Source organism: Podarcis muralis, chromosome 3 (genome assembly GCF_964188315.1).
Source record: "Podarcis muralis chromosome 3, rPodMur119.hap1.1, whole genome shotgun sequence".
Classification (NCBI taxonomy): domain Eukaryota; kingdom Metazoa; phylum Chordata; class Lepidosauria; order Squamata; family Lacertidae; genus Podarcis; species Podarcis muralis.
In genome coordinates, this window is record NC_135657.1 from 78731912 (window position 1) to 78757791 (window position 25880).

Below are 25880 nucleotides of genomic sequence, written 5' to 3' on the forward strand. Positions count from 1 at the left end.
GCAGACAAGCTTGAAGGCATCACTACACAAGAGGAAAGCTTAACTTCTTCAAGCTCATCTAGGCAACTAAGAAGCACCAGAATTTCTCTGTGACATTTAAAGGTCGAAAAAGAAGCATGCATTTGTTAGTTTAGCAACATACCCAGAAAGCTTCACTGAGCTAAATTAATGGAAACACATAATTGCAATCATCATCATCACATACCTCATTGCCCTTGGAAAATGAATGCATCGTAGTCGCAGAAAAAGCCCAAGCAGAGGGGTGGCAGTGGTGGTTGCAGCAACAGCAGTGGGACCAGCGGCATCTCTGCTGCTGCCTCAGCTCCTTCAGGCATGCCACTATCCTGTGGTCGGCTCACTTTGCCAAGGGTGGAACCGGGAGGGCGTATGAAGCAAACTTTGCCAGCGGCCCTTTAGCCTAACTTCTAGCTCGCACACACTCAACTTTGAACCCTGTCTTTTGTCTTTCTAACTACCCATTTGTTATCTGGCACAGAGCCACTTCCTTTTTGATGGCCCATACTTAGAAGGCCATAACATCACCAGGAAGGTTGAATCCATGCTGGATCCAGGAATTAGAAGGGTTTCAGGCAAGCTGTCTCCCTACCTGGTTTGTGGGTCACCCGATTCTGGTGCACGTCAAATAAATGCACTCCCACCTCCCTTGATCTTTCAGATTCAGGTGGGTGGCTAGGGCAGCTCAGAAGGGCCCTCGCACCAACGTCTGTGTGTGCAACGGTAGAGGCCTGGCTGGAAAGCTTAAAGCCTACTCCTGCAGCTACACAAAGGATGGATTGAAGAAATATGAATTGACCAATTACGGCTGAGCTAGGTGCATAGATCTAAAAAAAAAGTGTAGACTCGCACATGCTGACCAGCTTCCATGTTAACCTGAAATGTTTGTTTTGCACTTCTCAGAAGCGGGTAAAGGCAAGAAGCAGGCAGGGGCATGGCACAATGACACAATGGCACCCACCTGAGAGGTGCCAGAACTGCCCTCTTGTGCACTCTGGCTACAAAAAAACACTGAGTATGTTGAGCTGCTCAGTTGAAAAATTCGTACTGTAGGCCTTACCAGGATTTAGTGAAGGATGATCAGCCAAGTAGGGGTGTGTTGCTGCATTTCTAGAGATTTATACTCAGTTATTTGGCAGTTTCCAGCCTGTTTCATAATGGAGCATACCATTTATGCTTTTAAATTATTTTAAACTTTCACCCAGAGAAGTTAAATGACAAATAAATGAATGAAATCGCCTTAATGTAAGGCATAATGTGCTTCTTCAACAGAGATTTAGAAAGTTCTGGAAGTCCTCTTTTTGAAAGTTTCTGTAAGCAGCTGGGAGCCTTATTACTATCTGATGTGACATTAAATCATCACGTGGTGCTACTTCGTAGGTAGACATTTACTGTTAGTTTTGTTGACAATTGCTATTCTGATGGTCTATTTTATGAGTTCCCTTGTAAGTGGCCTCTAGCAATTATTAAGAGGGGATAAATATTCAACATTTTAAAAAGATACAGCTGCACAAATCTTCTTGCCTTTATGGGTTATTCAGCTGACAGCAGGTAACCTTTGACAATGTGGGATGCTGCTGAGTATTTAATAAATTATTGCAAATTCCTTTCTTTGGCAAGCTGCCCTGCCTGATTAAATGATGCTCTCAAACCAACATCACAGGCATAATCCCCAAAGAGTGTTATTTTATCTTACTTTTTCCGTTTTGTCCCTTAAAGTTCCTGTAGTTTTGCATTCTCAGCTTCAGCCAAACTATCACAATGAGCAGTCTTCGTCAACTTTAACCAGACTCTTCCTATGTTTAAGTTAAGCGTATTTGTTTATTAGGATATACCTGAGAAACACAATATAATGTGCAAGTCAATTTTATTCTTACAATCCAGAATGTACTTACACACAGGATACCAAGAAAGCTGAATGTACAAAACCAAGTGATAGCATCAACAGTGGCTCACTAGAAAATCATAAAACACATTTAGCAAAAGTACTTTTATAGCAATAAGTTTATAGTGTAGCTCAAGTTTTTATTCAAACAAAACATTCTGTGTACAGATGGCACAGGAAGCTGCTTCAGCCCCTGAATGTACCTTTTCTCAAATACCTGAATTCACTGCAAAACATTACACTTGCAAAGATAACCCTTAGAAGGTATAAAAAAAGGAAAACCACCAACTCTTGAAATATACTTGTGCATGTTTGCTGTTACATTTGTTCAAGTAAATTCACCATCCAAGCTACATATACATTTTTACCAGCCTGCTGTTGCAGGCTCTTCATTCTTCAAAACTGAATATATAGATTCAACAGCATACAAGATTTGGTGCAGCAGCAATAGCCAAGACACTAAAAAGCAAATATGCCTTTACAACAGCTTTGCAGCCTAAAAGTAATGTTGACTAAAACGTTTGTCTGGTGTCCTTGTCCTACTTAAGATCCAAGAATAACTGTTGTCTACTGTAAAGTTGCATTCTATTTAAGGAAGCAGTGAAAAAGTTGCTTTTTCTTGTTAATTCAGGTTACAGCAAAAGTGCAAAACCCTAGGATTTAGCAGTGCATTGTGTAAGAGGCCACAAATGGCACTAGTGATGAAGCGCACACTATCTAGTTTGGTACATTAGACGAAAAGCCACCTCCTAGTAAGGGGGAGCCGTATACGTCCTGTGGAATATACAAAAATGGCACTCATGCTTCAGACTTTACTTATGGCTTACTTGGCAAAAAGTCTGTCCAACCTGGCATATAGAATCACTGCATAACTGCCAGACAAGAATCAGAACTGTAAAGAAAGCCTCAGCATTATTAACAGAAATAAACAATGGCGTACTAACAAAACTAACGTTACTGGACAAGACGTTCTGAAATTATAAACCAATGGGACTTACTGACTTAGCAACTCACCCGCACACAAAAGAAATTGAACACCAACCCGTCTGATCTTACAAAGAAAAGACATAAAGTTCAACCACCTCAGATACAGTCTCTAACCCACAATTTCAACATGCCACATGGAAATTGTGTATCCCTACAGGTGCTCCATGCAGCAACGATCCGTGCAAGAGGCCTATGCAAAGCACTTCCTCTCTGATCATTGGTTGCTGGCATGGCATGGCATGCTAAAGCTGTGCAGGGATAGCCTCACATTCAATAAGACCCTTTTAATATGAGTGTGCGGCTGCATAAATGGTTCCAGGTAGCCTTATGTTTATCTTATTATTGTTATTATTTTCCAGATTATTACAAATCAAATCAAATTACTATAATTTAATACAATTGCATAAATCCTCTCCTTCCCCTGCCTGAACTTCCTCGCAGCCCCCGGAGGGCTATGAAGAACAACTGTCAAGGATCATGGGCCTGGCCGGAAACCCAGGTAGCCTTATGCTTAGACTAGATCTTTTCCTGACACTTGAGCTTTAAAGCAACTGCTGCGCAATCCATGTGGCTTACAGCTTGATTGTTTTTTCTCACTGGATTGTGCTTTGTAAACAGAAAAAAGGTAAATTGTACTCTCCCATAACAGTAGCAAGATTCCAGCTGTTTGATCTGTCAAATAACATTTATGCATATATTTAAAAAAACCAAATTAAAACTGTGATATTAAAAACCATGCAAGAAACACAGGAATTCACAATAAATCAATTTCCCTCTTTTCTTTCTTGTTCAGGTAAGGAATACAGTATGGTTGGGATGGCTTCTACCACTAAAACACTGCATAAGTCTTAGCCAAAATCTCCTTGCAAAGTAGGCCTCTGCTAAAGAATCAAGTTTGGAACAGTAAGCAAAATATTGAAATAATGCCCATGACACTGTTCAGCGGTTGCCATCTAAGCAAGTTTTCATTGCAGAACACTCAGAGCAACAATCCAAGACCAATGGGTCCATAACAACATTAGCCATGCTATCTTGCAACCTTTGGGTTAGTTCCAGACTGTTCATGTCAAGTGGCACGCCTGGATCCAACCTTTTTGAGTTTGCAATTTTAGCAAGTTGTGAAGCTATAACAGGAATCTTTGCCAGGTTTTTAAAAGACTGTCAGAAATATGCAGCATTCTCCAGTCAATGTATCTTGCTCACATCCTGCTTAGGCAGCAACTTGCACAGCTATATGGTTGGAGCAGAAATAGCCCTGAGCTCAATAAAATATCGAGTTCACCTTTGGTACTAATGTTTTCAGAAGCAAAGCTTACACAGTTGAATGAGGAGACATAACAAGAACCTTTAGAGACACTGATCCTTTCAGTGCCAGTACTGATCAGCTCCAAATCCCACTGAGGACAACTGGCCCTTGCTTACTAGAGGGAAAAACAACCTTCCAGAGCCTTTCTCCCTCTTCTGAAAAGGTGAAGAGTTATTGCAAAAACTGTGTTTAACTGGATGAAAGAAGCTGAAATACTAAACACAGCATGGTAAGATTAATATTTTCTTCTGAAGTTGACCCAACTCTTAACAGGATCAAAGTATTGAAGCATAAGTTTGATACAGTTATGCATATTAAAATTTGCTATGCCTACTAACTAGCCCATGATTCAGCTGTGTATGATTTCTGTTCCCTGGCAAGTTAGGACAGTGCAACATTTGGGGAAACAGCTGTATGCTGGTAAAAAGAAAACTGCTTCTCTTCTTACAGCACTGGTGGTGGTGGGAAAAAATAAGTGCTGTGGTTAATAATTTCCTAACACGGTCTTCCAGTGCTTGCTAATGGATGTTAATTTGCTGCAAAACATTCCAACATTCAAATGTGCAGCTCAAAATGTCGTTTTCAGAACAGTTTATACAGGTGATGTACAAAATATACATCTCTGTTTCTCCCTAGATAGATTTGTGCATTTGAGCATGTGTGCGCTTCAGGTAGAAATGCATATACCTTAAGTTCTGCTAAACTTGCTACAATTCTTTCTGTTTATGAATAAAAATAATGTAATATATTCATTTAAACCAGTAGAGCTTTTGTAACTGACTCAGCAAAATGTGAATAGCCTTTTTTACTGAATCAACTGACAGGTAAAAATTGAGAAGAAAGGCAAGACAAAAAGAATAAATAATAACATAATAATGGAAGTATTTGACCCTGAAACAGAATATTGTTTAGGCAAACAAGCGGGCATAAAGACAGCATTTATATTGTTCTAGAATACAAAATTCTGTGCAGAGTTTGCTCCCTACAACACTTACAAAGGAAATTTCACATTATGCTTAAGAGGACAGGAAATTAGTGTTTTCTTTCAGCATAAGATATGTTTATCTACTATTAGTTTAAGTAACAGGCAGTGGTACGTTATGATACCACTAATGCAGCTTAGGCAGTGGCGTGTTACATAATTATGGTTACAATCCTGCAGCATTTTCCTGGGAGTAAACCCCAATAAACTGAATGGGAGTCACTTCTGCATAGACATGCAAAGGATTGTACTTCAAGTCAATTTTGGTGTGTAGATTAATATATGCCAAATACAAAGACCAGCTTGATTAGAAGACAGCTGATCTTAGCATAGGCAAAGAATAATCTAGACAGCCTAGTTAGAAGAGGAGGAGGAGTTTGGATTTGATATCCCGCTTTATCACTACCCGAAGGAGTCTCAAAGGGGCTAACATTCTCCTTTCCCTTCCTCCCCCACAACAAACACTCTGTGAGGTGAGTGGGGCTGAGAGACTTCAGAGAAGTGTGACTAGCCCAAGGTCACCCAGGAGCTGCATGTGGAGGAGCGGAGACACAAACCCGGTTCACCAGATTATGAGTCTACTGCTCTTAACCACTACACCACACAAGTTAGTACTTATGAGTTGTCTAAAATGCCTCTGAATTTGTCAGGTCCAGCTACTCCAGCAGGAGTAGGAGTAGAACAAAGAACAATGGAAAATCCCTTCCAAGAGTTCCTGCCACTTCTCTTTTGCCATACCTTGGGCAGCTGACTGATGATCTGCAGTGGAGTTGGCAGGAAATGGAGATAGGAGATTGTCCCTGCCCCAGGTATATTCTCTAAAAAAGTTTTACTTCCTGCCAGTGGAGAGAGGGGCAGAGACAACCCATACAGCAGTGTTGACCACTGGTCTTGCTAGCGAGGGATGATGGGAGTTGTAGTCCAAAAACAGCTGGAGGCCCAAGGTTGGGGAACACTGCCATACAGGATCACATTCCTCCCCTACAGGAGAAGTACATTTTACCTGCCAAAGGCCCCAAGAATTCACATTCTCACCATCTTTTGCTTGTTCCGCAGAAGAAAAAAGCCCATCTATTTTCTCTGCCTCGAAAGACAACATATGAGCCCCCAAATAGTCCACTACTGCTGACCCAACTCACAACGGCAACATTTAGCTTTTGCAAATGCATTTGAGGCTCACCCAAAATACTTGAACATCCATAGGATTCATCACCCCTTTCCTCAACTCATCTCTGTCATCAATGTACACATCTTGGGTCCTGGGGAGTAACTGGTGGCGAAACTGACAAAATTATAGACAATTCTATTTCAGAAAGGAAAATGAATGTGAAACATAACAAGTTCTACCAATCTACTTTGTGCAGCAGCTACATTAATGGACTGGAGCCATTCATTTTCAAAATGCAGCTATGCATAAATAAGACAGTAAAGCAAGGTTCATGTACCAGGTTTGCACAAGCATTTCTTTGATTCTGCACAGTACCCTTAAAAACAAACAAACCCCCTACCTACTGCTTTAACTTCTCCTTCAATGTGATTGCTTAATTTGTGTCAAATAGGAAGACTTTTCACAAGAAACTCAGTTTTGGGTTTCATTTTAAAACTTATTCCTGGACACTCATTTTCATACAAGTTATTTTCTTCTGGTGTATCTGTATGCTGTATAATTCTATACTATGCACAAAGCTACTAAAGGATACACAGCGTTTGGAAATTGTGCAGAACAAGAGGTCAGGAGCCCACCTATAAACATCAAGTGATTACAAGGATAGTCCTTCTAGAAAAAATTAGATGGCCAAAAGAGGAAAGTGTGGTATGTTCAAGTGTTGAGATACCAAAGACCGCGAGATACTGAGTGAAAAACCATTCTAATGTGAAAGTCTAGGCACATCTTGAACAACCATCACCTAACCTTTGGTATCTTCAGTTCAAATACATATAGATTTATGAAGCATACTAAGCCTGTCCTGGTGGATTGCATTTGGTTCTGCATACAATAAGCTAAACATGCAACACCTCTCACTATTCCTTGGCAAGAGAACAGCTGCTATGAAGACAACCCAACATTCCTTTCCAACCAGAGTAAATAGCATTTAAAAAGTTTTTCCAAAAGTATGCAAAGCTGCAATATTCAGCACATTTTCAATCACTGCAGAGAAATCACTCATTTTGTCTGCCAAATTAAGACCACTACATGATATCAGACAATAGCAATATTTTAAAAGTACTCTGAGGTCGCTTAGTTGCACCACTTAAAATATCAAGCATCTTTCCAGCTATCAAACATTTCCTAGAATTCCAAGGGGAAAAAATCTTGACGTTCTTTCGTGTTTAGATTTGTAATATGCTGTACTATTTCAACGTGATGCACATGCTGCTCCGATACCAAGACCAGACACCTTTCCATTTTCAGGGATATTCAAGTAACCTTCCTCTTTGAGTTTCACCAGTCTGAAGTCTTCTCTGACTTTTTCCAGCAGATCTGGCTTGAAAATAACATCCAAAGCAGTCATTGCCAAAGCTTTCGCCGTTCGCAAGGCATAGAACTGAGCTTCTTCCGACCCTAGGAAGAATTAAATCCACAAATGAGAAAAGAAGGGATCAATAAAGAGGTGGTGGTAGGGGGCTGCATTGGGAGGGAGGGACTGGCAAAACCAATTCCCTCCTCATTCTGAACAGAAGCGCCTGCTGGATCAAAGAGAAACAACCCACCATTTTTGAAGTTAACTTAAGCTGGTCTGCTGCCTTCAGAAATGGCCACAGGAGCAGGTCTTACCAAGAGCTAGGCAGCACATTCAAGACTGAAGGGATTTACAGTATAGCTATACCATAACTGAAGGGATTTGTAAAGGCCATTTCCCCTTCCAAAACAATTCAATTTGAATTACCCTGGGAATAAAAAGATACTGTCTTCTCCTAAGTAGCTTTATGTTTTCTTTTCCTGCATTAAAATGCACATCTTTCAATTTCAGTGCATCTAGCATATATATGTGTTTCATAGAAGAAATTCAGGCTCATTGTAAGCCTGAAGTTATTGCTTCTTGTGAATAAATCAAAGTCCCAAATGTGGACATTTATAGAGTTTCTTCACTACCCTCTCATAATTTCTGCCACAAACATACTTCTCATAGTAGGAGTATCACTGGATCTTAAGATGCATATCTACATGAGAGAGTTCAACAAGTTATCCACACCTGACCACCAGGAGGTTAGGTTAGCTTATTAAAAAACAACAACAAAAACCCTATAAAGATTGATTTAAGTCAGCAGCACATTGAGAGACCTGTGCTTGCTCTTGCTAGTGTTAGTCAGCTAGCAAGGCACCAAGATTTCCAGTTGCTTCAGCTGCAATAAAAAAAGCCAAGACTTTTGGAATAGTGTAGCACAGACCTCAAGAGAAGTGTGAGCAAACAACCTCTGAAAATTTGACTGATTTTAACCACTGAAGTGCTTGCTAGAACAGTTTTATTTGTCATTGCAATTTTATCTTATTATTGTATAGTATATTATATTATTATAACCCACTCAGGGACCATATGGTAAAGGACAACTTAGAATTTTTGCAAATAAACAAATATTTATTACTGACTATTCCTAGGAACACAGTACACGGATGTCCAAGACCTAGTAAGAATAATCACAGAAACATAGGTAAGACACATTAATTCCAGTCCAGAACAATTTAATGTTCCATTCAGCTGCACTAAACATAGGCCAGCTGGGAAAAACCTTTAACTCAATGTAATTTCCATCTTAGTGTTCTTGTATATTTTTTTGGGGGGGGGGGCAGGAGGAATACACACACACACAAATAAAACTCACTAACCTGCAGCTGTTGTGTACTGCTCAGTATGGTTTAGTGCATCAGACCCAATATAAAAATAAGGATGAATCCCAGGAACCACAAAGGTAACATTCCCAAAATCAGTAGATCCTAGGAAAAGGTAGTTTTAAATGTATCAGATCAGGCTACCAAAAGGAATATATGTAAGTACTGCTCAGCTATGCATGCTCTGCAGCAATATAATAATTCAGATCTCATACAAAGAAAGCAGCTTACAATTGGAACAGTGCAACTAGGCACATTTGTTCATTTTGCATTATTATACTGTTCCAAATGTCAGGATCACAAAGTTATTTATTTATTGACTGCAAAACTGTAGAATTGGACAAAGACAGTGATATGGAGGTAACCAAAGGCACTGGAAATGAAGTGAAATGAAAAAAATCTGTGCAGGACACTCAGCTCCTGTCCCACAGCATGAGAAAGTATGACAGAGAAAAGAGCACATAACACAGACAAAGGCAACAGGTTGTGGGGGTTTTTTAGGTGTAAAATAAATATTTGGGATTAGCAATGAAAGTTGATAAATGATAAGATGCAGAATCAGGCCAATTTCACAATGCATTTTTCAAGTACATTAGGTAGCTCCCAAACATAAATGTTTCACTTTGCCAAGGTAAAATAAACAGAATGCAGAAATGATTCCAACAGCAGAATGGAGGTTTTGGTTGAGAGAATTTAGTTTTCTTAAATAACAGTTCAACAATTCCTCACATAAATGGAAAAAGGCATCACTCTTAAAGGAGGGAAAAAAGACAGTTCTGGAGAAAAAGTGATATACGTAAATAGCATGCACATAAACTGGGTTTTTCCTTTCTGCAGTATCAAGATCAAGCAGTCCTGAAATAATACCGTAGATTCCGGCGTACAAGATGACTTTTGAACCCCAGAAAATCTTCTCCAAAGTCGGGGGTCGCCTTATACACTGGGTATGGGCGGCGCGGAGCTGAGCCCGCCCCCTGTTGCTGCCCAACGTATTAGGCGACTGGGCTTATAATACAAATCGCCAAATTGCAGCTGCCCATCTACGGTAGTTTAACTTAAGAGATTACCAATCCTATCCCTTGCATGTTGATGGACAGTAGGGTATCCACTGCCTTTCAATTCTACATCCTATGTTGGTTTATGATGAAAAACAGATACCATGGAATGGCAAAACCACAGCAGCACTGTTTACTGCCCATTTAACTCAACCTGTCCTTACTTCATGGATCAAGTTGAACAAAATGCTAAGAGTATTACAAGAAAATAAGTATATGGTAAAAAGGTAGACATTTTAAGCAGGTTCTTCTGAACATGTGCTGGTCACCATGCTTTAATGAAGATGAATTTAAGTGTGTGATTGAAGTTTCAGAACAGCCCCATTACATTTTCCCTTACCAAATTCAAATTCCCTTCAAATTTGTTTCTGCATTCACCTAGCGATACATGTTCTGATACTCTAAAATATAAAAACTGATCAGACTTCCCAATTGTTGGGAAATTCTGAAAAGATTTATAAATGTATTTTCTAGTAAAACAAACCAACCAACCAAAAATGCATAGAAAAGGAGTAAAAGCCAACCTGATGAATGTAAACACGTGGATGTTTTATTATTTATTACCTGACAGCCCAGTCAAGTTATCTTCTGGGATGAACTCCATGCCAAGTTTCTTCCCATTCTCAATGTAAGCTTTTTCCAGGCTCTTGTTAGGGAGTACGTTGTAGTAATCATTTGCACCACCTTTTAATTCCATCTAGAGAAGAAAAATATTCATTTGCTTTGACACAAAAATACCAGATAAAGTCTAAACCAAAGGGCCTCCAACTGAATCCTATTTGTCTTACTCAGAGGTCAGTCCCACTGAACTCAAAGGGGCTTACTCTCAAAAATGCTTAGGACTTAGTGTTAGGCTGAAATCTGAAACATACTTACCTGAGAACAAGCTGCAATTCACAGTGTGGCTGACTTCAAAGTAAACATGCAAAGGATTACACTTTTAGGAACTAATTAGCTTTCTTCGGCATTTCACATCCTATTTATACGAAGCATGAATGTGGCATTATCTCCTAGAACAAGCAAGCAATTTTCTGCTTCCTGCCCTTAGACAACTGCAAGCTTCTTGCAAAACAGGATAAATTAGAAATGTGGAATGTCAGCTCCAAAGATGCCAAATGGAAAAAAACACAGAGCCAAGATTGTGTAAATTCTTGGAAGGGCGTTCCAACTGAATATGGAAGTGAGCTCCAGTTGGAAATTACTTTGAAGTAGAACCTTTAGAAGCAGGGTTAATCCCCTCTGGCTCCTCACTACTTTTATGATTTAAAGAAAATACCAAAGAAGGAAAAGTACTTAGAAACTGTTCAGTGAGAAAGGAAGCTTTTTTAAAAAAGAAAAAGAAAAAGAAAAACAGCCCAATGCTGAGTCCTTGTGTATTTAAAAGCATGTGAAAGGTCGCTCTTACTTGGGTATGTTTGCACTTTTGAGAACCAAGACTTGACAAAGTTGAGTCCAAAATATCAGCTATGCTGAGATGTTAGTTCAACGGGATCAGGGTTTTAGTTCAGAGATGGATAAACCTTTTCAGCCTGAGGGTTGAGGCCAATCCTCTGAGGGCCACGTGCCAGTTGTGGTCATGGCCAAGCACACCCTGCTCTCACCACACACAGACCACCACTTACATACACACACATACACACATACTTATGGAAACACATTCATTCCCATTGCAGCACTGAGCTGAAACTTTTTCTCCAAGCACTGTAATGAGAGAAAGACAGAGGTGACCAGACCATTTCAAACATCTTGACAGGCCTAATCACCCCAATCTAGCCTGCTTGGAGCCACAACTATAGGGGGAAACTGTCAGAGGGTAGGCTGACATGTAGATGTTATGCTTCTTTCAACTAAAATCACTCAACAGGTCCTGGGTTGTTTGGCCAAGAAGTCATCCAGAGAGTGGCTGAGGCAACAGTCAGGTGAGGAACAAATAATAATATTATCATTATTAGTCAGCTCACATTGTCACTTAAAAGCAAAATAAATCTTTATGAACCTTACTTCACACCCTGTGGCCAGGGCTGCAGATTTAAAGCAGTTCTCTGCTTTTTCTGTCAGGATGGAGAGTTCTTTTAACGAAGGAGCACGCAAGTAAAATTCTAATTCAGCATAAGAAGGGATGATATTAGGTTTCACACCTCCATTCTTTATTATACCTAAAAGAAGGAAGAACTGTGTTACTGAAATCAGAACTTTGAATAGGAGTTTTCTGAGGCTTCTGGCTAAAACAGGAAAGCCACACTAGTTTCTGCACCTGAGCCAACTCTCCAGCAGATGTGGGAACAAAAACAGATTTCCTTGCTTTCTTTAAGGAAAAAGAAAAACTTGTGTCTTGAAATTTTGATTTCAATAAAAACCCCACAAAGATTTGCATTCACGTTCTTCTCAGTTATTCATCTGTTGTCTTTCAGGATGAAATAAAACTAGATGGCATTGGAACAAGGGGGATTAAGGGAGCAGTAACACAGAGGCTGAATATATTTACTAGACCAGAAGTCAAGGCGTAAAAACATCCCTTTCATATCCTAACCTCTGGGGAAAAGACTAAAGTATAAATTAAAGCTGAACAATTTAACATGTTTTTGTGGCATAATTCAACTTTGCTTAACCAACTTAGGCATCAGTTTTGAACAATACACCTCCTAACATCTTTTTTCTGCCTTTTTTCTTCCACATAGTGCATGGTGGAAGAATACTAAAGTAGCGGGTTATTCAACACCAGCTGCCCATGAGCTGACCAAGAGAAAGGGATAAGAAATGAAAATATTTCAAACTCTTAAACAGTATCCATTTTAAGGAGCTTTTTTTGTGCAAGCATTTGAAATAGGTAAGGGGCACAAAATTCCAGAACACCATATTTTCCACCCTGGATAATATAAACAGTGTCACCCTTTGTCTGCCCATATATACACTTTCCTTCTTCAAATTTTGTTATGAAGACTAGAGCGCTATCAAGGTGAAGCGTCATCAAATGTTAGAAACAGGTTTTAGATCAGAGAAGAGAAGGTTCTGTATCAAAAGCAAGTGTGTTGGTTGTTTGTTTGCTTTCCTGTTGGCCCAGATCTAACACACAATAGGCAATAGCTGACATTCATCATACTCAATAGACCCATTGAAATCTATTGATTTCAATCAGTCTACTCAAAGTATGATAATTATCACTCAACAGCTCAAGTAAAGTTCCAGTTGAAACCACTTTGAATAAAGTAACTCTTAATCTGTTATATATGCACATATGAAATTTTGGCCAGGCAAATGAATCTACTGTCAATTGGGAACTTCAAACAAGAATAAAGGGGTATGATACATTTCCATCTTAAAAGTCTTGCATGAATAGAATCTTGTTTGACTGAGTTCTGAATGACTCCAGCAAGAAGAGGCTCTTTGTTTAAAGATAGTTTGAATTGCTACAATATTGTTATAACTCAGTGGTGCCCAGACATAATGCGCTTGCAATCTATGGCAATTTTTAGGCAGTAAGTTGTTTTTAGGTTTCTTCAATATACCTGGAATAGTTGCTTACCTGAATAGTTCTTTAGTTGTCTTGAGCTATTCAAATCACTTGCCAGAATCCATCTGCTACACTACAGTAACTGAACATTGGCAGCAAATCTGAAAGCTGCATCTAATATTTATAAACCATCTAAATTTTATTAGGCCATGTACATAAAACTGGCAAGCTTCCCTGCTCCAAGAATCACTTTTACATTATGCAACAGTTGTATGAAGCAAATCAAAGTGAGTGTACAGGAATAGAAAGGTTTAACTTTAAGCAAAAACTGGCTGGCTCACAGGTGAGAGGCAATACTCAAGAGAACTCCCGAGAATGCCATCCATGTGTAGCAAAACTAGTTGTTGTCTTTGCTTCCACTAAGATTCAACAAAGTTCCTATAAGCACAGGTTATCCCAAAATGTATTATTCTAAAGAGCAAGCCCATGCTTGCCCCATGCTGTGGCATCAATATGCACACTTTGACTAAGCTTCAATACGTACAAGGAAGACTTTTGAGATGCTATCTCTATATATGGTTGGTAAACAGGCTATAGAAAAACCAAGTGGTACACTGCTGGTATAATCCCATTCTCATGTGTTTCTGCACAAACTAGCTGGGAAGATGTAGACAGGGCAGTGCACAGTGTTTTTATGATACTGGTTGTATAATCCAATTTGGCCTCAATAAGGCACCAATGCTCACAAGAGCAAGAAGGCCCATCATACAAAAATGTGTAAGATTTAAACCATGCACATGCTAAGAGTATTTTAATGGAAAATTATCACTTGAAAAGCAGCAAATCACTTGCAGTGCTGCCTGGGCCACAAATGCTTTAAATAATTTAATGGTTTTGTGCAAAGAAAACTAATTACTATTAGCTTTCATGACCACATAAAAAAATAAATGTTGACCAGCAAGGTAACCTTGCCTATGGGGGGAAAAAGTTAAAAAGCAGTAGAGCTACTCCAACCAGTTTAACCAGCAACTACGTGCTATGAAGGGAACATCACAAAAAACAAAAACAAATCGGGAATGCAAGAAGACATACCATTCCTTTCTTATCATCACTAAGAGATGCACTTTGCCTCACTCTTTTCAATTTGTATTCTTATTTGATAGCTCTAGTACAGATAAACATGAACAAGGGCAGAAATTTGATGGGAGCAAACAAAGACGAGAAAAAGTAACAAGTCAGAAAGACCATGTTACTTTAAATTGAAAGTATTATGGATGACAAGTTGCTCAAAACCTTTTACATTTTAGTTTATATGGGGTGAGGGGGAATCTTCCACTGAGAATATTTTTTTATGCAGTATTCAGAAGTACTACAACAGTGACCCATAATTCTATCTGGAAGGTATTAACGCCATTGCTTTGGAAATCAAACAGCAACATAAATCATATGGGTGCTTCTGGATGAGAGCTAATCCAATAGGGTGGAGAGGTATCCAATGGGGAACTCTTGAGAGAAGCTGATCAAAGCTGATTGTTGGGGCTATGCTTTGAAGGCCTGATAATCAGCTGACAGTCAGGGTTTCAAAGTGTCAGCCCAACACACATCAGCAGTGCCTCCAATCTCCTCTGTGGCCCAGGTGCAACTTTACCTGCCTCACACCTGACCTCATGGGTAGGACCAGAGGTGTAGGATAGGTAGCTGTGGATTGGTCAAAACTGCCTGATGGGCCTATTGGGTTTTTGGAACAATAGTTACTTTACCATGCAGATGGAAACCAAACCTTTTCACTATTACCTAACTTCAGTCAAGTTAATGAATTGCAAGTGTTTATGGCTAATTTGATCCCTTTGGTTAGCTGTCTAGTTTAGTTGCCACATATCTTTAAACGACGTTGTATAAACTAGAAATCCTTCTACAGTTAGACCCATATTATTATGGTCAGGTATAGACAAACAGTCGTCTACATGCTAAAACTCAAGTGTGGACCATAGCACTTTAGCCTTGCAGCTTACAAAACTGCCTCGTCCTCACAATAATCCCTATATATAGTTAACTAGCACTTAATAGAAAAGCTAAACTAGAACGCTATTTGAGCATTCAATTATATAACCATCACCTCTTCCAGGACTCCACTAATAAATGTATCAGTTGCATGAACTGCAGAGCTTGTGTCACAGACACTTATGAGTATGTAACTCGTATGCTTTACACATCTGGATGACACAAGCCTAGCACAGCATGCGTTCTAGCCTCTGACTAAGGGTGAGGGGCAGATCCTATAAGCATCCCCAAAGCATAAAAAAGATGGAAGGAAATAGAGAGCTGCACCAACTGCCAGGGTATGATAACCCACAATATTGTGGGTGTGAAGACTCGCTGTTACAATACACATTATTGCAGGTGTCTGCCATCATAATACTCAACCTTAACACCAATCACCATCTGATGAACGTTCATTAACCTTGGCTAATACATGGAGCCTGACTGCTCTCACCACCCCTGGTATGAGCAGATAAAATCAGCTTAGAACAACATCCAAACTTGGGTTCATGGTTTGTTCTCCCTAACAAGCGAGAATTTGCCAACAACAAACTAAGTAAACATAGCTTGTTAGGGTGAAACAAATCACAATCCAAACTTCAGACATCTTGCTATATGGGTTCAATTACCTATGGGCTGCATACACTAGCATGCAGCTCACACAATATGGTTTCTTAAGCAAACAACCCTGACATATTGTTTTGGGAAAACATGACCAAAGTCTATTAAGTGAACATATCCATACCCAAGTTGTATAGCTCTTAAAGAACTTTCAACTTTACCAACAGATTGAACATTTATCAGAAAACTTAAGCACATGAACAGCCATTTTCATTTTAATGTTAACATGCCAGATACATTATAAAACAGTGCCTGAAGTATTACTTGCTGGACATAAGATTTAATGAACATCTCACCATGAACTCTCCATGTTGGTTTCATTTGCTGCCTTAAAACTGACAGATTGTTGTATGCAAGAACAGCAGCATCTAATGCATTTACTCCTTCCCAAGGGTAAGCAGCAGCATGAGAAGCTTTTCCATAGTATTTCACAGTCACACTAGGAAATAAAAGCCATCACTGGTTTTTAAACACTTTTTGAAAGGAAAAATATCCCTTTGGATTCATTCAACGAACTTAAGTTCTAATGAGATAAAGGTCTATGCTATAATATAGGGGTTTGTGTTTTTTTTAACCTCAATCCTCAATTTTTTTTTAACCTCAATCCTCTATAAAGATAATTGCTGGAAAAACAGACCAACATGTTTTGAGAGTAGGAGGTATTCAATACAGAGCTTTGATACTCAAAGCTGATCTTTGTCATCACAAAACCAAGTCTGACATTTATATGGACCACTTGTACTGAAATAGGTACATACAAGACAAGAACTAATTTCTGTGGAAATAAAGAATATTAGTATATTAGACAGAAATAAATTGTGTCTGGTAGAGAAATATCTTAACAAATCAACTAAGAAAACAGACATTTTCAAAAGGCGTGAAGCAAATAACAAACTACAATCAACTGGTGTGAGATTTCCTGACAACTCAGTTCACCACCTCCCCTCAATCTGAATTTTGAAAAGCAATGTTAAAAAATTAGCATGAAAAAATTAGAGTTCAAGGAACTAGCACCGTTATAACTTTGGCCTATAAAACCTGCTGGGATCAAAAGATTAGTAAGTATCCTCTTGTATTTATTTATTTATGTATGTCTTTACCACATTTATATCCCACCTGTCCTCCAATGAGCTCAAAGGGATGTAGGTGTTTCTCTCTCCAGATGACCCTCACAACAACCCTGAGTGATAGGTTATGCTGAGTTGGTGAGCTTCACAGTCAAGTGAAGATTTGGCACACTAACCACAATACCACACTGGTTATCTATCCTATTCTGGCATATATCATATTCTTCCTAAGATCTTAAGAGATCTATAAAGATATGAAACCAGCTGCAACAAATTGCAACTACTCAAGAGTCTAAATATGTACATCTGATGACTTTATTCTGACCTTGGGAAACTTGAGTTACACTTAGGTAAGATGACTACCTGAGGCTTAGTAATAAAAATCATTAATTAGAAACAGGTATTAAGCACACTATGAACTGTGAGCAAACAATCCCAAACGTCCCGCATTACACAGGACCCTTGCATAGGCTTTTGCTTACATGGCTTCATTTTCAAAGCGTGATTTATCATCTAGGGTGTGTGAGTTATTCTGTTGCAAACCTATTCTTCTTTGGCTGCAGCCAAGTTTGGAGACTGTGCAGACTTTGTTCAAAAATACAGTGACATGTGTTTAATAAAACTTGACAGAAATTATAACGAAAAGGTTAGGACAAACACAAAAGCCAAAGGTAAAGACAGCAGTTTGCAATGTCCTGTGTGAAGACAAACTGACACATTTCCCAACCAAAAACTACGAAGAATTCAGCAAACATTTTTCCAGAGTGCAGAATATTTGTTACTGAGCTTTCCCTAGAATCAAGTGTTATAAAAACATTGTTAAATAAATAAATAAATGTGGATATGCTGTGTATCAGCACTATCCACTTCCAACATGACCCAAACATAACCCCAGCAATGCATGCTAGGTGCAACCGATAAAGCTATATCCGAAGACAGCCCAGCCTTTTAGGGTCATGCCAAGCTATGGAGTTCAGTAGCATAAGTTATATAAAGTAGGATAGAGAAGCAGCATAAATGCTATAAATAAGAGAAACAAGAGAATCATACTTCTGTCCCAACTGAATCATAGGGAATACTGTTGTTAAGCTCAGAATGCCAGTGCTCTTCCATCCTTATGCATATATAGTTAAAAGGTCTATACTATCAGTCTACTGAGAGCAGCTGGAAATGTTGATTCAACATTGCTGTTGAACATAGAAATGCTAATCATGAAATCCTACAGCTCCTCTCACTGAGGTATGACGTATTGGCAAAAACTGGTAGCAGAGTTTGCTTGTTTTCCTCTTCCCTCCCTATGCCTCCTCTTTTCCCTTCTGTGCTGTGAGTGATATCCAACTAAGCCATAATTAGACCAGACCCATTAAAACGGGCTAAAATCCATTGCTGTCAGTGGGTCTACAGCATATTATGACTATCACTGAATATCACTGTCTTTCAGACTGCATGCCTGTGAGCAGGTCATCTTGCTACTGATCTTATGTCATCTGCTCTGGAAGCCTTTTCAACAGAAAACTGGGTAAAAATACTTAAGGTGGCCTGGCTCAAGAACTAGGATAGAATCCATCATTTATTTGTCAAAGGCCTTTCTCTGTGCATCCTGAAGTTAGGTGAGTGACTAGTGGGCGAAGTGCCTTTTCAGTGTTGGAACTCTCCTCTAAGGTATGTTCAACTGTTCCTTCATCATTACAATTTAGGCAAATCTGTTCTGTTTGCTTGGAATGCTAATGGCATTTGGTGGCCTGTTATGATACACACCACCCTTTTAATTGGATCACTGCTTTAAGTGTTATTTTCTGACTCAATTTTATTTGCTGCTACGTTTTAAAAATTGTGTTAGCCACTTTGAGATGGATGCGAAAGGTGGGGTATAAATTCCTAAAGTGAGTAGCATTCAAAAACTTGCTCTGTACAGTTCTCTCTTGTAAATCTCAAATGAGCTCTGAAATTCTAAGAAAGAATTCAGTACTGTACTGTAAGTTCAATACTGCCCCATGTACCAAAAATATTACTACAATGGCAATTTTGAGAAGTAAATGCGTAGAACTTTCCTACTAGTTGTTTTGGTATGTGGAGGGATATGGAAGCTAAGAATACAAAAAGCATCTGAAAGTACACATTTTCAAACAGAGCTCTGTTTTCAGTTAGTTTTCATATACTGATGTCCACCACCTCCCTTCCCGCTAATCCTGCTATTACTGTGCAGGAGTAGAGGATCAAGCATCAGGTGTACTGCATCCAGGGAGGGGGGAAAAGATTATGTTCTGCAAATGGAGACAATTCAAAGGGCTGTGTTTTTACTTGATGAATCACCTGCAGAAGAAGACGTGAAAACATTAGAATTAGCACTGATCTAAAGTAATCTGTTACATGAGACCACGATTAATTATAAAGTTCATAGCTTCTGGCATTAGATTTTGTGCCCATTCTGTTCAATATGAAGAACAAAGGAAGATTAAGTCAAGACAAAACTGAAGAAACTGTACTAAATTTCTATGAAGGGATAACATCCCTACCACACATATTGGGGGTCGAGGGGGGAAGAAATCTCATCTTAGTCTCTATAACGATGTTGTGTGGTTTTCAAAAGAAGTGAGGAAGTGTTCTTCTACCTCTAGTCACAAGAAATCATCTGTGCTGGTCAGCTCGCTTCAAAAATGGAAAGCCATCTCTAAGAATGATGAGGAAAGGCACTTGAAGCTTGTAATATTTACTACTGAACCAATGAGAGCTAGGTGGTGAAATGAAGCCACACCTTTTATTTATTTAAAGCATTTTTATCCTGCTCTTCAGTCACAAAAGGTGCCCTGAGTGGCTTAAGATGAGCCTTTCTATAATAAAAAAACAACACCAATTTGGGGTGAAACGACTTTTGCAAAGGAATTTTTTTTTGACAAATATAACTTGTTTGTCATTGCAATATCTGCAACACACCACTGCTTTCCTGATACGGAAGGCTACTGAGATGTCAACATAGCCATCATATACCCTGGGTGTGAACTTCACTATGGCAGAAAGGCAGTCAAAAAACAGAATACCAAGAGGAATGGGGCACTCTGCATTTCTGGGTTGGTGTGTTAACTGCCAGAAACTTTTAAGAAAAGTACAATGTACAGTAACACCTCTGGTTACAAACCATCCTCCTTGCGAACGCTTCGGGTTACAAGCTCTGCTATCTTGGAAGCAGGTGCTCCTGGTTGCAAACTTTGCCCCAGGATGTGAGCAGAAATCGCGCTCCAGAGGCCCCATTAGTGAAAGCGCACCTCAGGTTAAGGACGGTTTCAAGTTGAGAGCGGACCTCCGGAAAGAATTAAGTTCATAACCAGAGGTACCACTGTATTCAAATCTATATACAATCTAAATTGTATACAGCCGAACATCAGTTCTACTTGTTCTTAATATGCCTATATGTGGTCATCTTTGCAGAAATGTGAAAGGAAATATAAAAGTTTTTAACACTCAACTGTACAGCTTTGTACAGCTGTACAAGACATTTAGGTCTACATTGCAGGCAAACACCAGATCTAATTTCTGGAGATGTTCTGTAATGAGATCAGCTGAAACAAACTCCTTTAACAATCACATGAAGCAAGACTGTATAACCAGAATTGCTTCCAACTAAACAGAATGACTTCAAAAACACCCAGCACCCTCTCTAGTCCGAATAATGGTTCCGTCCAAATATATTAACAAATGTGTATAAACAATAAAACAAATTGTGGGTGGAAGGGTGTTTGTTAAACTGCAGCATCTCCTATTCCAATAAAGTTGGCAGTTTCATGAACGCTATCACACATCAGGAAATGAAATTTATACCTTGAACTAAATTAAAAAATCATTGTTAGGGTTACCTAGCTACTGGTCCAACTGATTTAAAAACAAAACAAAACAGAAGCTCATTAGGCAACTTGAATAAGATGATGTTGAATAAAGAAGATATGTTTCAAATAAGTAAAAGTCCCTGAAAATGAAGCCCTGCTGTAATTCACTACAAAGTGACATAATTTTGCAGGCAGTACTTTACTCAGAATGTGCATATAATTGTAAATATACAGAATAAGGTCAATAACTGAAGATCTTAGGACCAAATCTAGGAGGCTCTATCTGCCCACTCCTCCCAACAACCAGGGGAGTAAAAAACATGTAGAAAGTAGCAGTTCTGGAACTAAAACTTGCTGGCAGATCACTGGGTAGGAAATAGCTTAAGGAGGATGGGAAGTAACTCAGTGGCACAGCATCTGCTTTGCATTCAGGAAGTTGCAGGTTCAATCCCCTGCATCTTCAGGTAGTGCAAGACGAGCTAGCTAGACCAATGGACCTGTGTTCTGTGCATGGACTCCATCACCCATACCGAAGGACTGGTTACTGGGAGCAGGTTGGCTTTGGAGGTCCTCATATCTTCCTCACGCATCACCCCAACTTTCCCCAGTGAACAGCTAAGAGGGAAAGTGCGTAGGAGAATTGTGGGTGAGCTTTTTCTGGACAGCATAGTGAGAAAGAACGGGATCCTTGGCACAAGAGGCCTTGGCAGCTGTTTCATAATGCCACCCAGCCTTCCTTTCTTACTGAGGCCCTTTAGGATAATGAATTAACGGTTATGGTATAAAAACTCAAACCTCACGTAATACAAGTTAATTGAAGTAGAAACTTGTTTCGCTTGGCAGCACCACACAAGCACCACGTGCTCATTAGCGGTTTATTAGAAACAGCAGCAGAACGTTACATAAATTGTTCCAAGTGCCCTTTGGAAAGCCAAACGAGTAACTCAAAAGTGGATCAAAAGTGAAAGGCTTGTTACAATGGCCAAGTAAACAATGCCTCCCATTCCAGTTTACTCACTCATGTTCTGCTACGTCGGGCAAATACGCTGCATCTTCTTGGGACGGATGGGCCATGAAAACAACGTCCAGACCATCGAAAGCTCCGGCTTTGATCAAGTCAATTTTGCCTCCTCCATCTTCTTCAGCAGGGGTGCCCAACACGGTGACCTGAAAGCAAAGGTGACATGTGGGTCAGGAAGTACAGCAAAAACCAAAGCATCCTGGGATGCGGGATGCGGCACTCTCTTTACGGGAGGGTCTTTCTTTCTTTACCCTTAAGTTTACAAGTTGCATATACACCTCCAGAGATCTTTCTAGGACACTTTGCGAAAACAAGACGCAAAGAAGGGGCATGGTGAGAACTACAGCAGCGTCCCAGCGAGCCCACCCCCCAAAAAAGGAAAGAAAAAGAGGGGGCTCGGAAAGGTTGTGGGCTGAAGGCAGGATATGCGGGGCGCAGCTTCTCTCCCTCTCCCACCCACCCTGCACCTTGACGGCGGGGACGTGGCGGGACAGTCCGTCGGCGGCTCCGCTCGGGCGGAGGCTCTCCAGGGCGCCCTTCAGGCCCAGCGCGGCGGCGGCGCCCACTTCAGCGATGAGGTTGTGGCCGCAGGCGTGGCCGATGCCCGGCAGGGCGTCGTACTCGCACAAGAAGCCCAGCCGGAGGGGCGCCTTCTGCCCGTCCTCGACGGCGGCGGCGGCAGCAGCCGCCCCCGCGGCGTCTCTCTCGCCGCCCCACTGCCAGTCCGCCCGCAAGGCCGTCTCCAGCTTGTAGCTGCGCTGCACCAGCCAAGCGCCGGCCGGCGAGGACCCCGGGGCCAGGCCGGCGAAGAAGCGGGCGAGGGCGTCGTGAGCCTGGCGCTCCTCGTAAGCCAGCTCCGGCCGGCTCCAGATCTCGCGGCTCAGCTCGGCCAGCCGCTCCGACGACGCCTCGATGCACTCGGCCGCCCGGCGCTTCAGCTCCTCCAGGCGCGCCGCCAAAGCGGGCGCCTCGGACGCCTCGTTCGGCCTCATCGGAAAGGAGCTCGTTCTAAGGGAGAATAAACGGGAACAACAAGGGCGCGCTGCAGCGTCAGGAAAAGAGCCACCGCCGGCTTCGCAACCACGACAGCCACCGGCAAATGTCTGAAACCCGCGCCGCCCGAGGGGCTTATATAGCCTCGGTTAGCAGCCCAGGCCGGGACTTTCTTCCGCAGAGCTTGCTGGGAAAAGTAGTCGCTTTTCTTTAACACTCCGCGAATACAGTAGTTCTAAAAGGAAAAACAGCTCCTGCCTCCGGCGCCGCGTGCTGCTTAAGCTACCGAAGTGTTGTTGCTCAGGTGTATATATAGGGTTTAACCTGAGCCGAGGATCAACACCGAAACCTAATCCTACCTCTTTTCCTAGAAGTAACTCGATACAGGGCATTGTTCAACCACCAGGGACAGAGGTTAAAAAAAGGTTATTTCTGGACTAGGCTATTGGGTCAATATTATGTTTACTGTTGTGTAACCCGAATGAAGATAGGTAAGAGACAGATAGAGTGGTTTGTGAAAATTTATGTATATCTGTGTTTATATGCAATTTTCACATCTCTCTATTTAGGTACCACAACATTAAACATAACACAAACACATAAAAGAATCAACATTGAAAGATACCAGTGAGAATCTGTATTGTTTCAGGACTTTGAAGAAACGCTGGCAAGTGTACACTTAAGTCTGATCAGGTTTGTCTTCCAGGAGTCAAGTGTATTTTTATCAAGAGTATTGCATCAAATAAACATCTGTATGTTTATGCTGGTGGGTGTATGAAGCTCTGCAACTTTCCATTGGTCTACCAGAACCACCATCTGTTGGGGTCATAAGGGCCGGGAGATCAAGTTTAATGCAGCCCTCACAAGTCTCATTAAGTATTTAGCTGTGCATGGCTTAATCTGTTCATAGCAAAAAGCTTTTGGTGTGTGTCTGTTTAAAATAGAAGTGCCTGCTTCTGTCCCCAAGGATGTCTTGAGCCTGCTGAAGTCAAACGAAGAGTGGCTGAAATACAATTGATTGCTGATTGAAACCAACCAGTAGCAGTTTAGATCACATGTAAATACCCGTAAGAGTTTTATACCAAGGATTTGACTGATTGTGTCAAATTAATATTCATATCCCCCTCACCTCCCAGTTCTTCCTAGCCTACCTTTTGTCACATGTTCCCTTGTTGAGACCACCACCCTATTCATCCTATTGTCTTTACAGTCTGTATGAGCTGTGGTCCCCTAGTTTCTCACTGTTCCCAGAACTTCCTGCCTACTTAACCTCACAAGTTTTGACAGTTTATGAACATTCCCTATCATCAGAGAAGTTTGGTTATTAGCCAGCTACAGAAGCTATCCCAGACCAAACGTCAGCCACTGTTATCCCAGAAGTGTCATCTATCTTCCCCCCCCCCCCCCAGCATGTTTTGCATCTAATTTGAAAGACCATTAACATACTGGCACATTCATGCAGAAGTTGAATTTCCAGAAGGGTGTTGATGGGTTGCAGAATTCAGGTTTTTAAGGCCTAAAATGATCCTCCAGAGCCTCTGCAATGTTAGAAAGGCAGTGGCAGCCAGAGGGGACATCGGTCCTCTGCCAGCACAGACCTACTTGGACATCAGAACAGATATACCTTCAATATAAAAAGAGATAGGGCAAGCAAGCAAAGGGAACAATGGCCAAGGAAGTATCGCTGGGGCAGCGGGAGCAGAGTGTAGGGTGTTTTGACATGGCAACAAATATTTTTTAACTGCTAATGTTGTATCATATTTATAAATATCTTATTTAGCAGAGCTCTTCTGGTAGTAAATCACCTGCTAAGTCTAAACTGTTTCCACCTGGAATCAGTCAAGTTCTTACAGGCTTAATATATATTGCCATTCATCATTCAAAGAAATGAAATGAATCCTTTCTAAATCCCCATTCTAGCAGGATACTTCTTTATTGCTCAGTTTATTGCAGCATGTGTTTATGACAGTGAATTTTAATGGGATGATTGACTCACTTTAAGAAATATATATTTGCTAAAATGCACCTATCCTGGCAATAATGGGAAGTAATAATTCTAAACATGCTTGGATTGCAGCTGTACATGAAGTTCAGCTTTCTTTTGGCTTAAATACCAATAATATAAAACATCCTCCAAACCACAAATTAATATATATTCAGGCTCTAATTGACATCACAGACTATAAATAAGAGATTATGCTAAGATACATTTAGTATCTCAGCAGTTTCCTGCTGTATCTTCTGATAGCTGGCTTACTATTTTTAACAACTGCAGCACGTGTATCACATTATTTTAATAAGAGAGAGTGCTGGAATATTTATTCTGTTTGAAATGTTGATACATTTAAGTGCATTAGAGAAATAATTATAATGGGTCTCAAATCCAAGTAAACATAATAAAAACTGAGCTGTTTGCTTCAGAGGTTGAACAGTGGCTATACATTAATCAAAATTTATGGTATAAAAGCCGTATAAAAAGGAGAGAAAGGATTAAGTTAAGCACTGCATTGTTTACCCTGAATTTTGTGCACTAACAGCTGGATAACCTGCCTAGTTAGGATTAATGGAAAGATGAAAAGAACAGCAGAATACAGGGATGCATGCAAGTTTCAGCAACGATTAAAAAAATTATATATATATTTAATTAAGGCGGAGCCAAAACATATAAAATAATTTAAAAGAAAACAAACATTTAGCATACCTAAATTGCATCTATTTATTATTAAAATTATACCCCTCCTTTTATCCAAGGAGCTCAACATGGCATACACAGTTCTCCCCCCTAACTCCATTTTACTTCACCACAA

General features: G+C 40.3%; 1 protein-coding gene across 1 annotated transcript; it reads right to left on the reverse strand.

The window, feature by feature from the left end:
• Nucleotides 1-1865: 1865 nt before the first annotated feature.
• Nucleotides 1866-23369, reverse strand: PM20D2 (peptidase M20 domain containing 2). Its single transcript, XM_028722954.2, has 7 exons — nt 22548-23369; nt 22078-22226; nt 16468-16610; nt 12061-12215; nt 10624-10756; nt 9002-9109; nt 1866-7738 (listed from the first exon to the last, which is right to left on the reverse strand). Exons 1-7 carry the CDS (start codon nt 23070-23072, stop codon nt 7533-7535), a joined length of 1419 nt encoding a protein of 472 aa, XP_028578787.2. The 5' UTR covers nt 23073-23369; the 3' UTR covers nt 1866-7532.
• Nucleotides 23370-25880: the final 2511 nt, after the last annotated feature.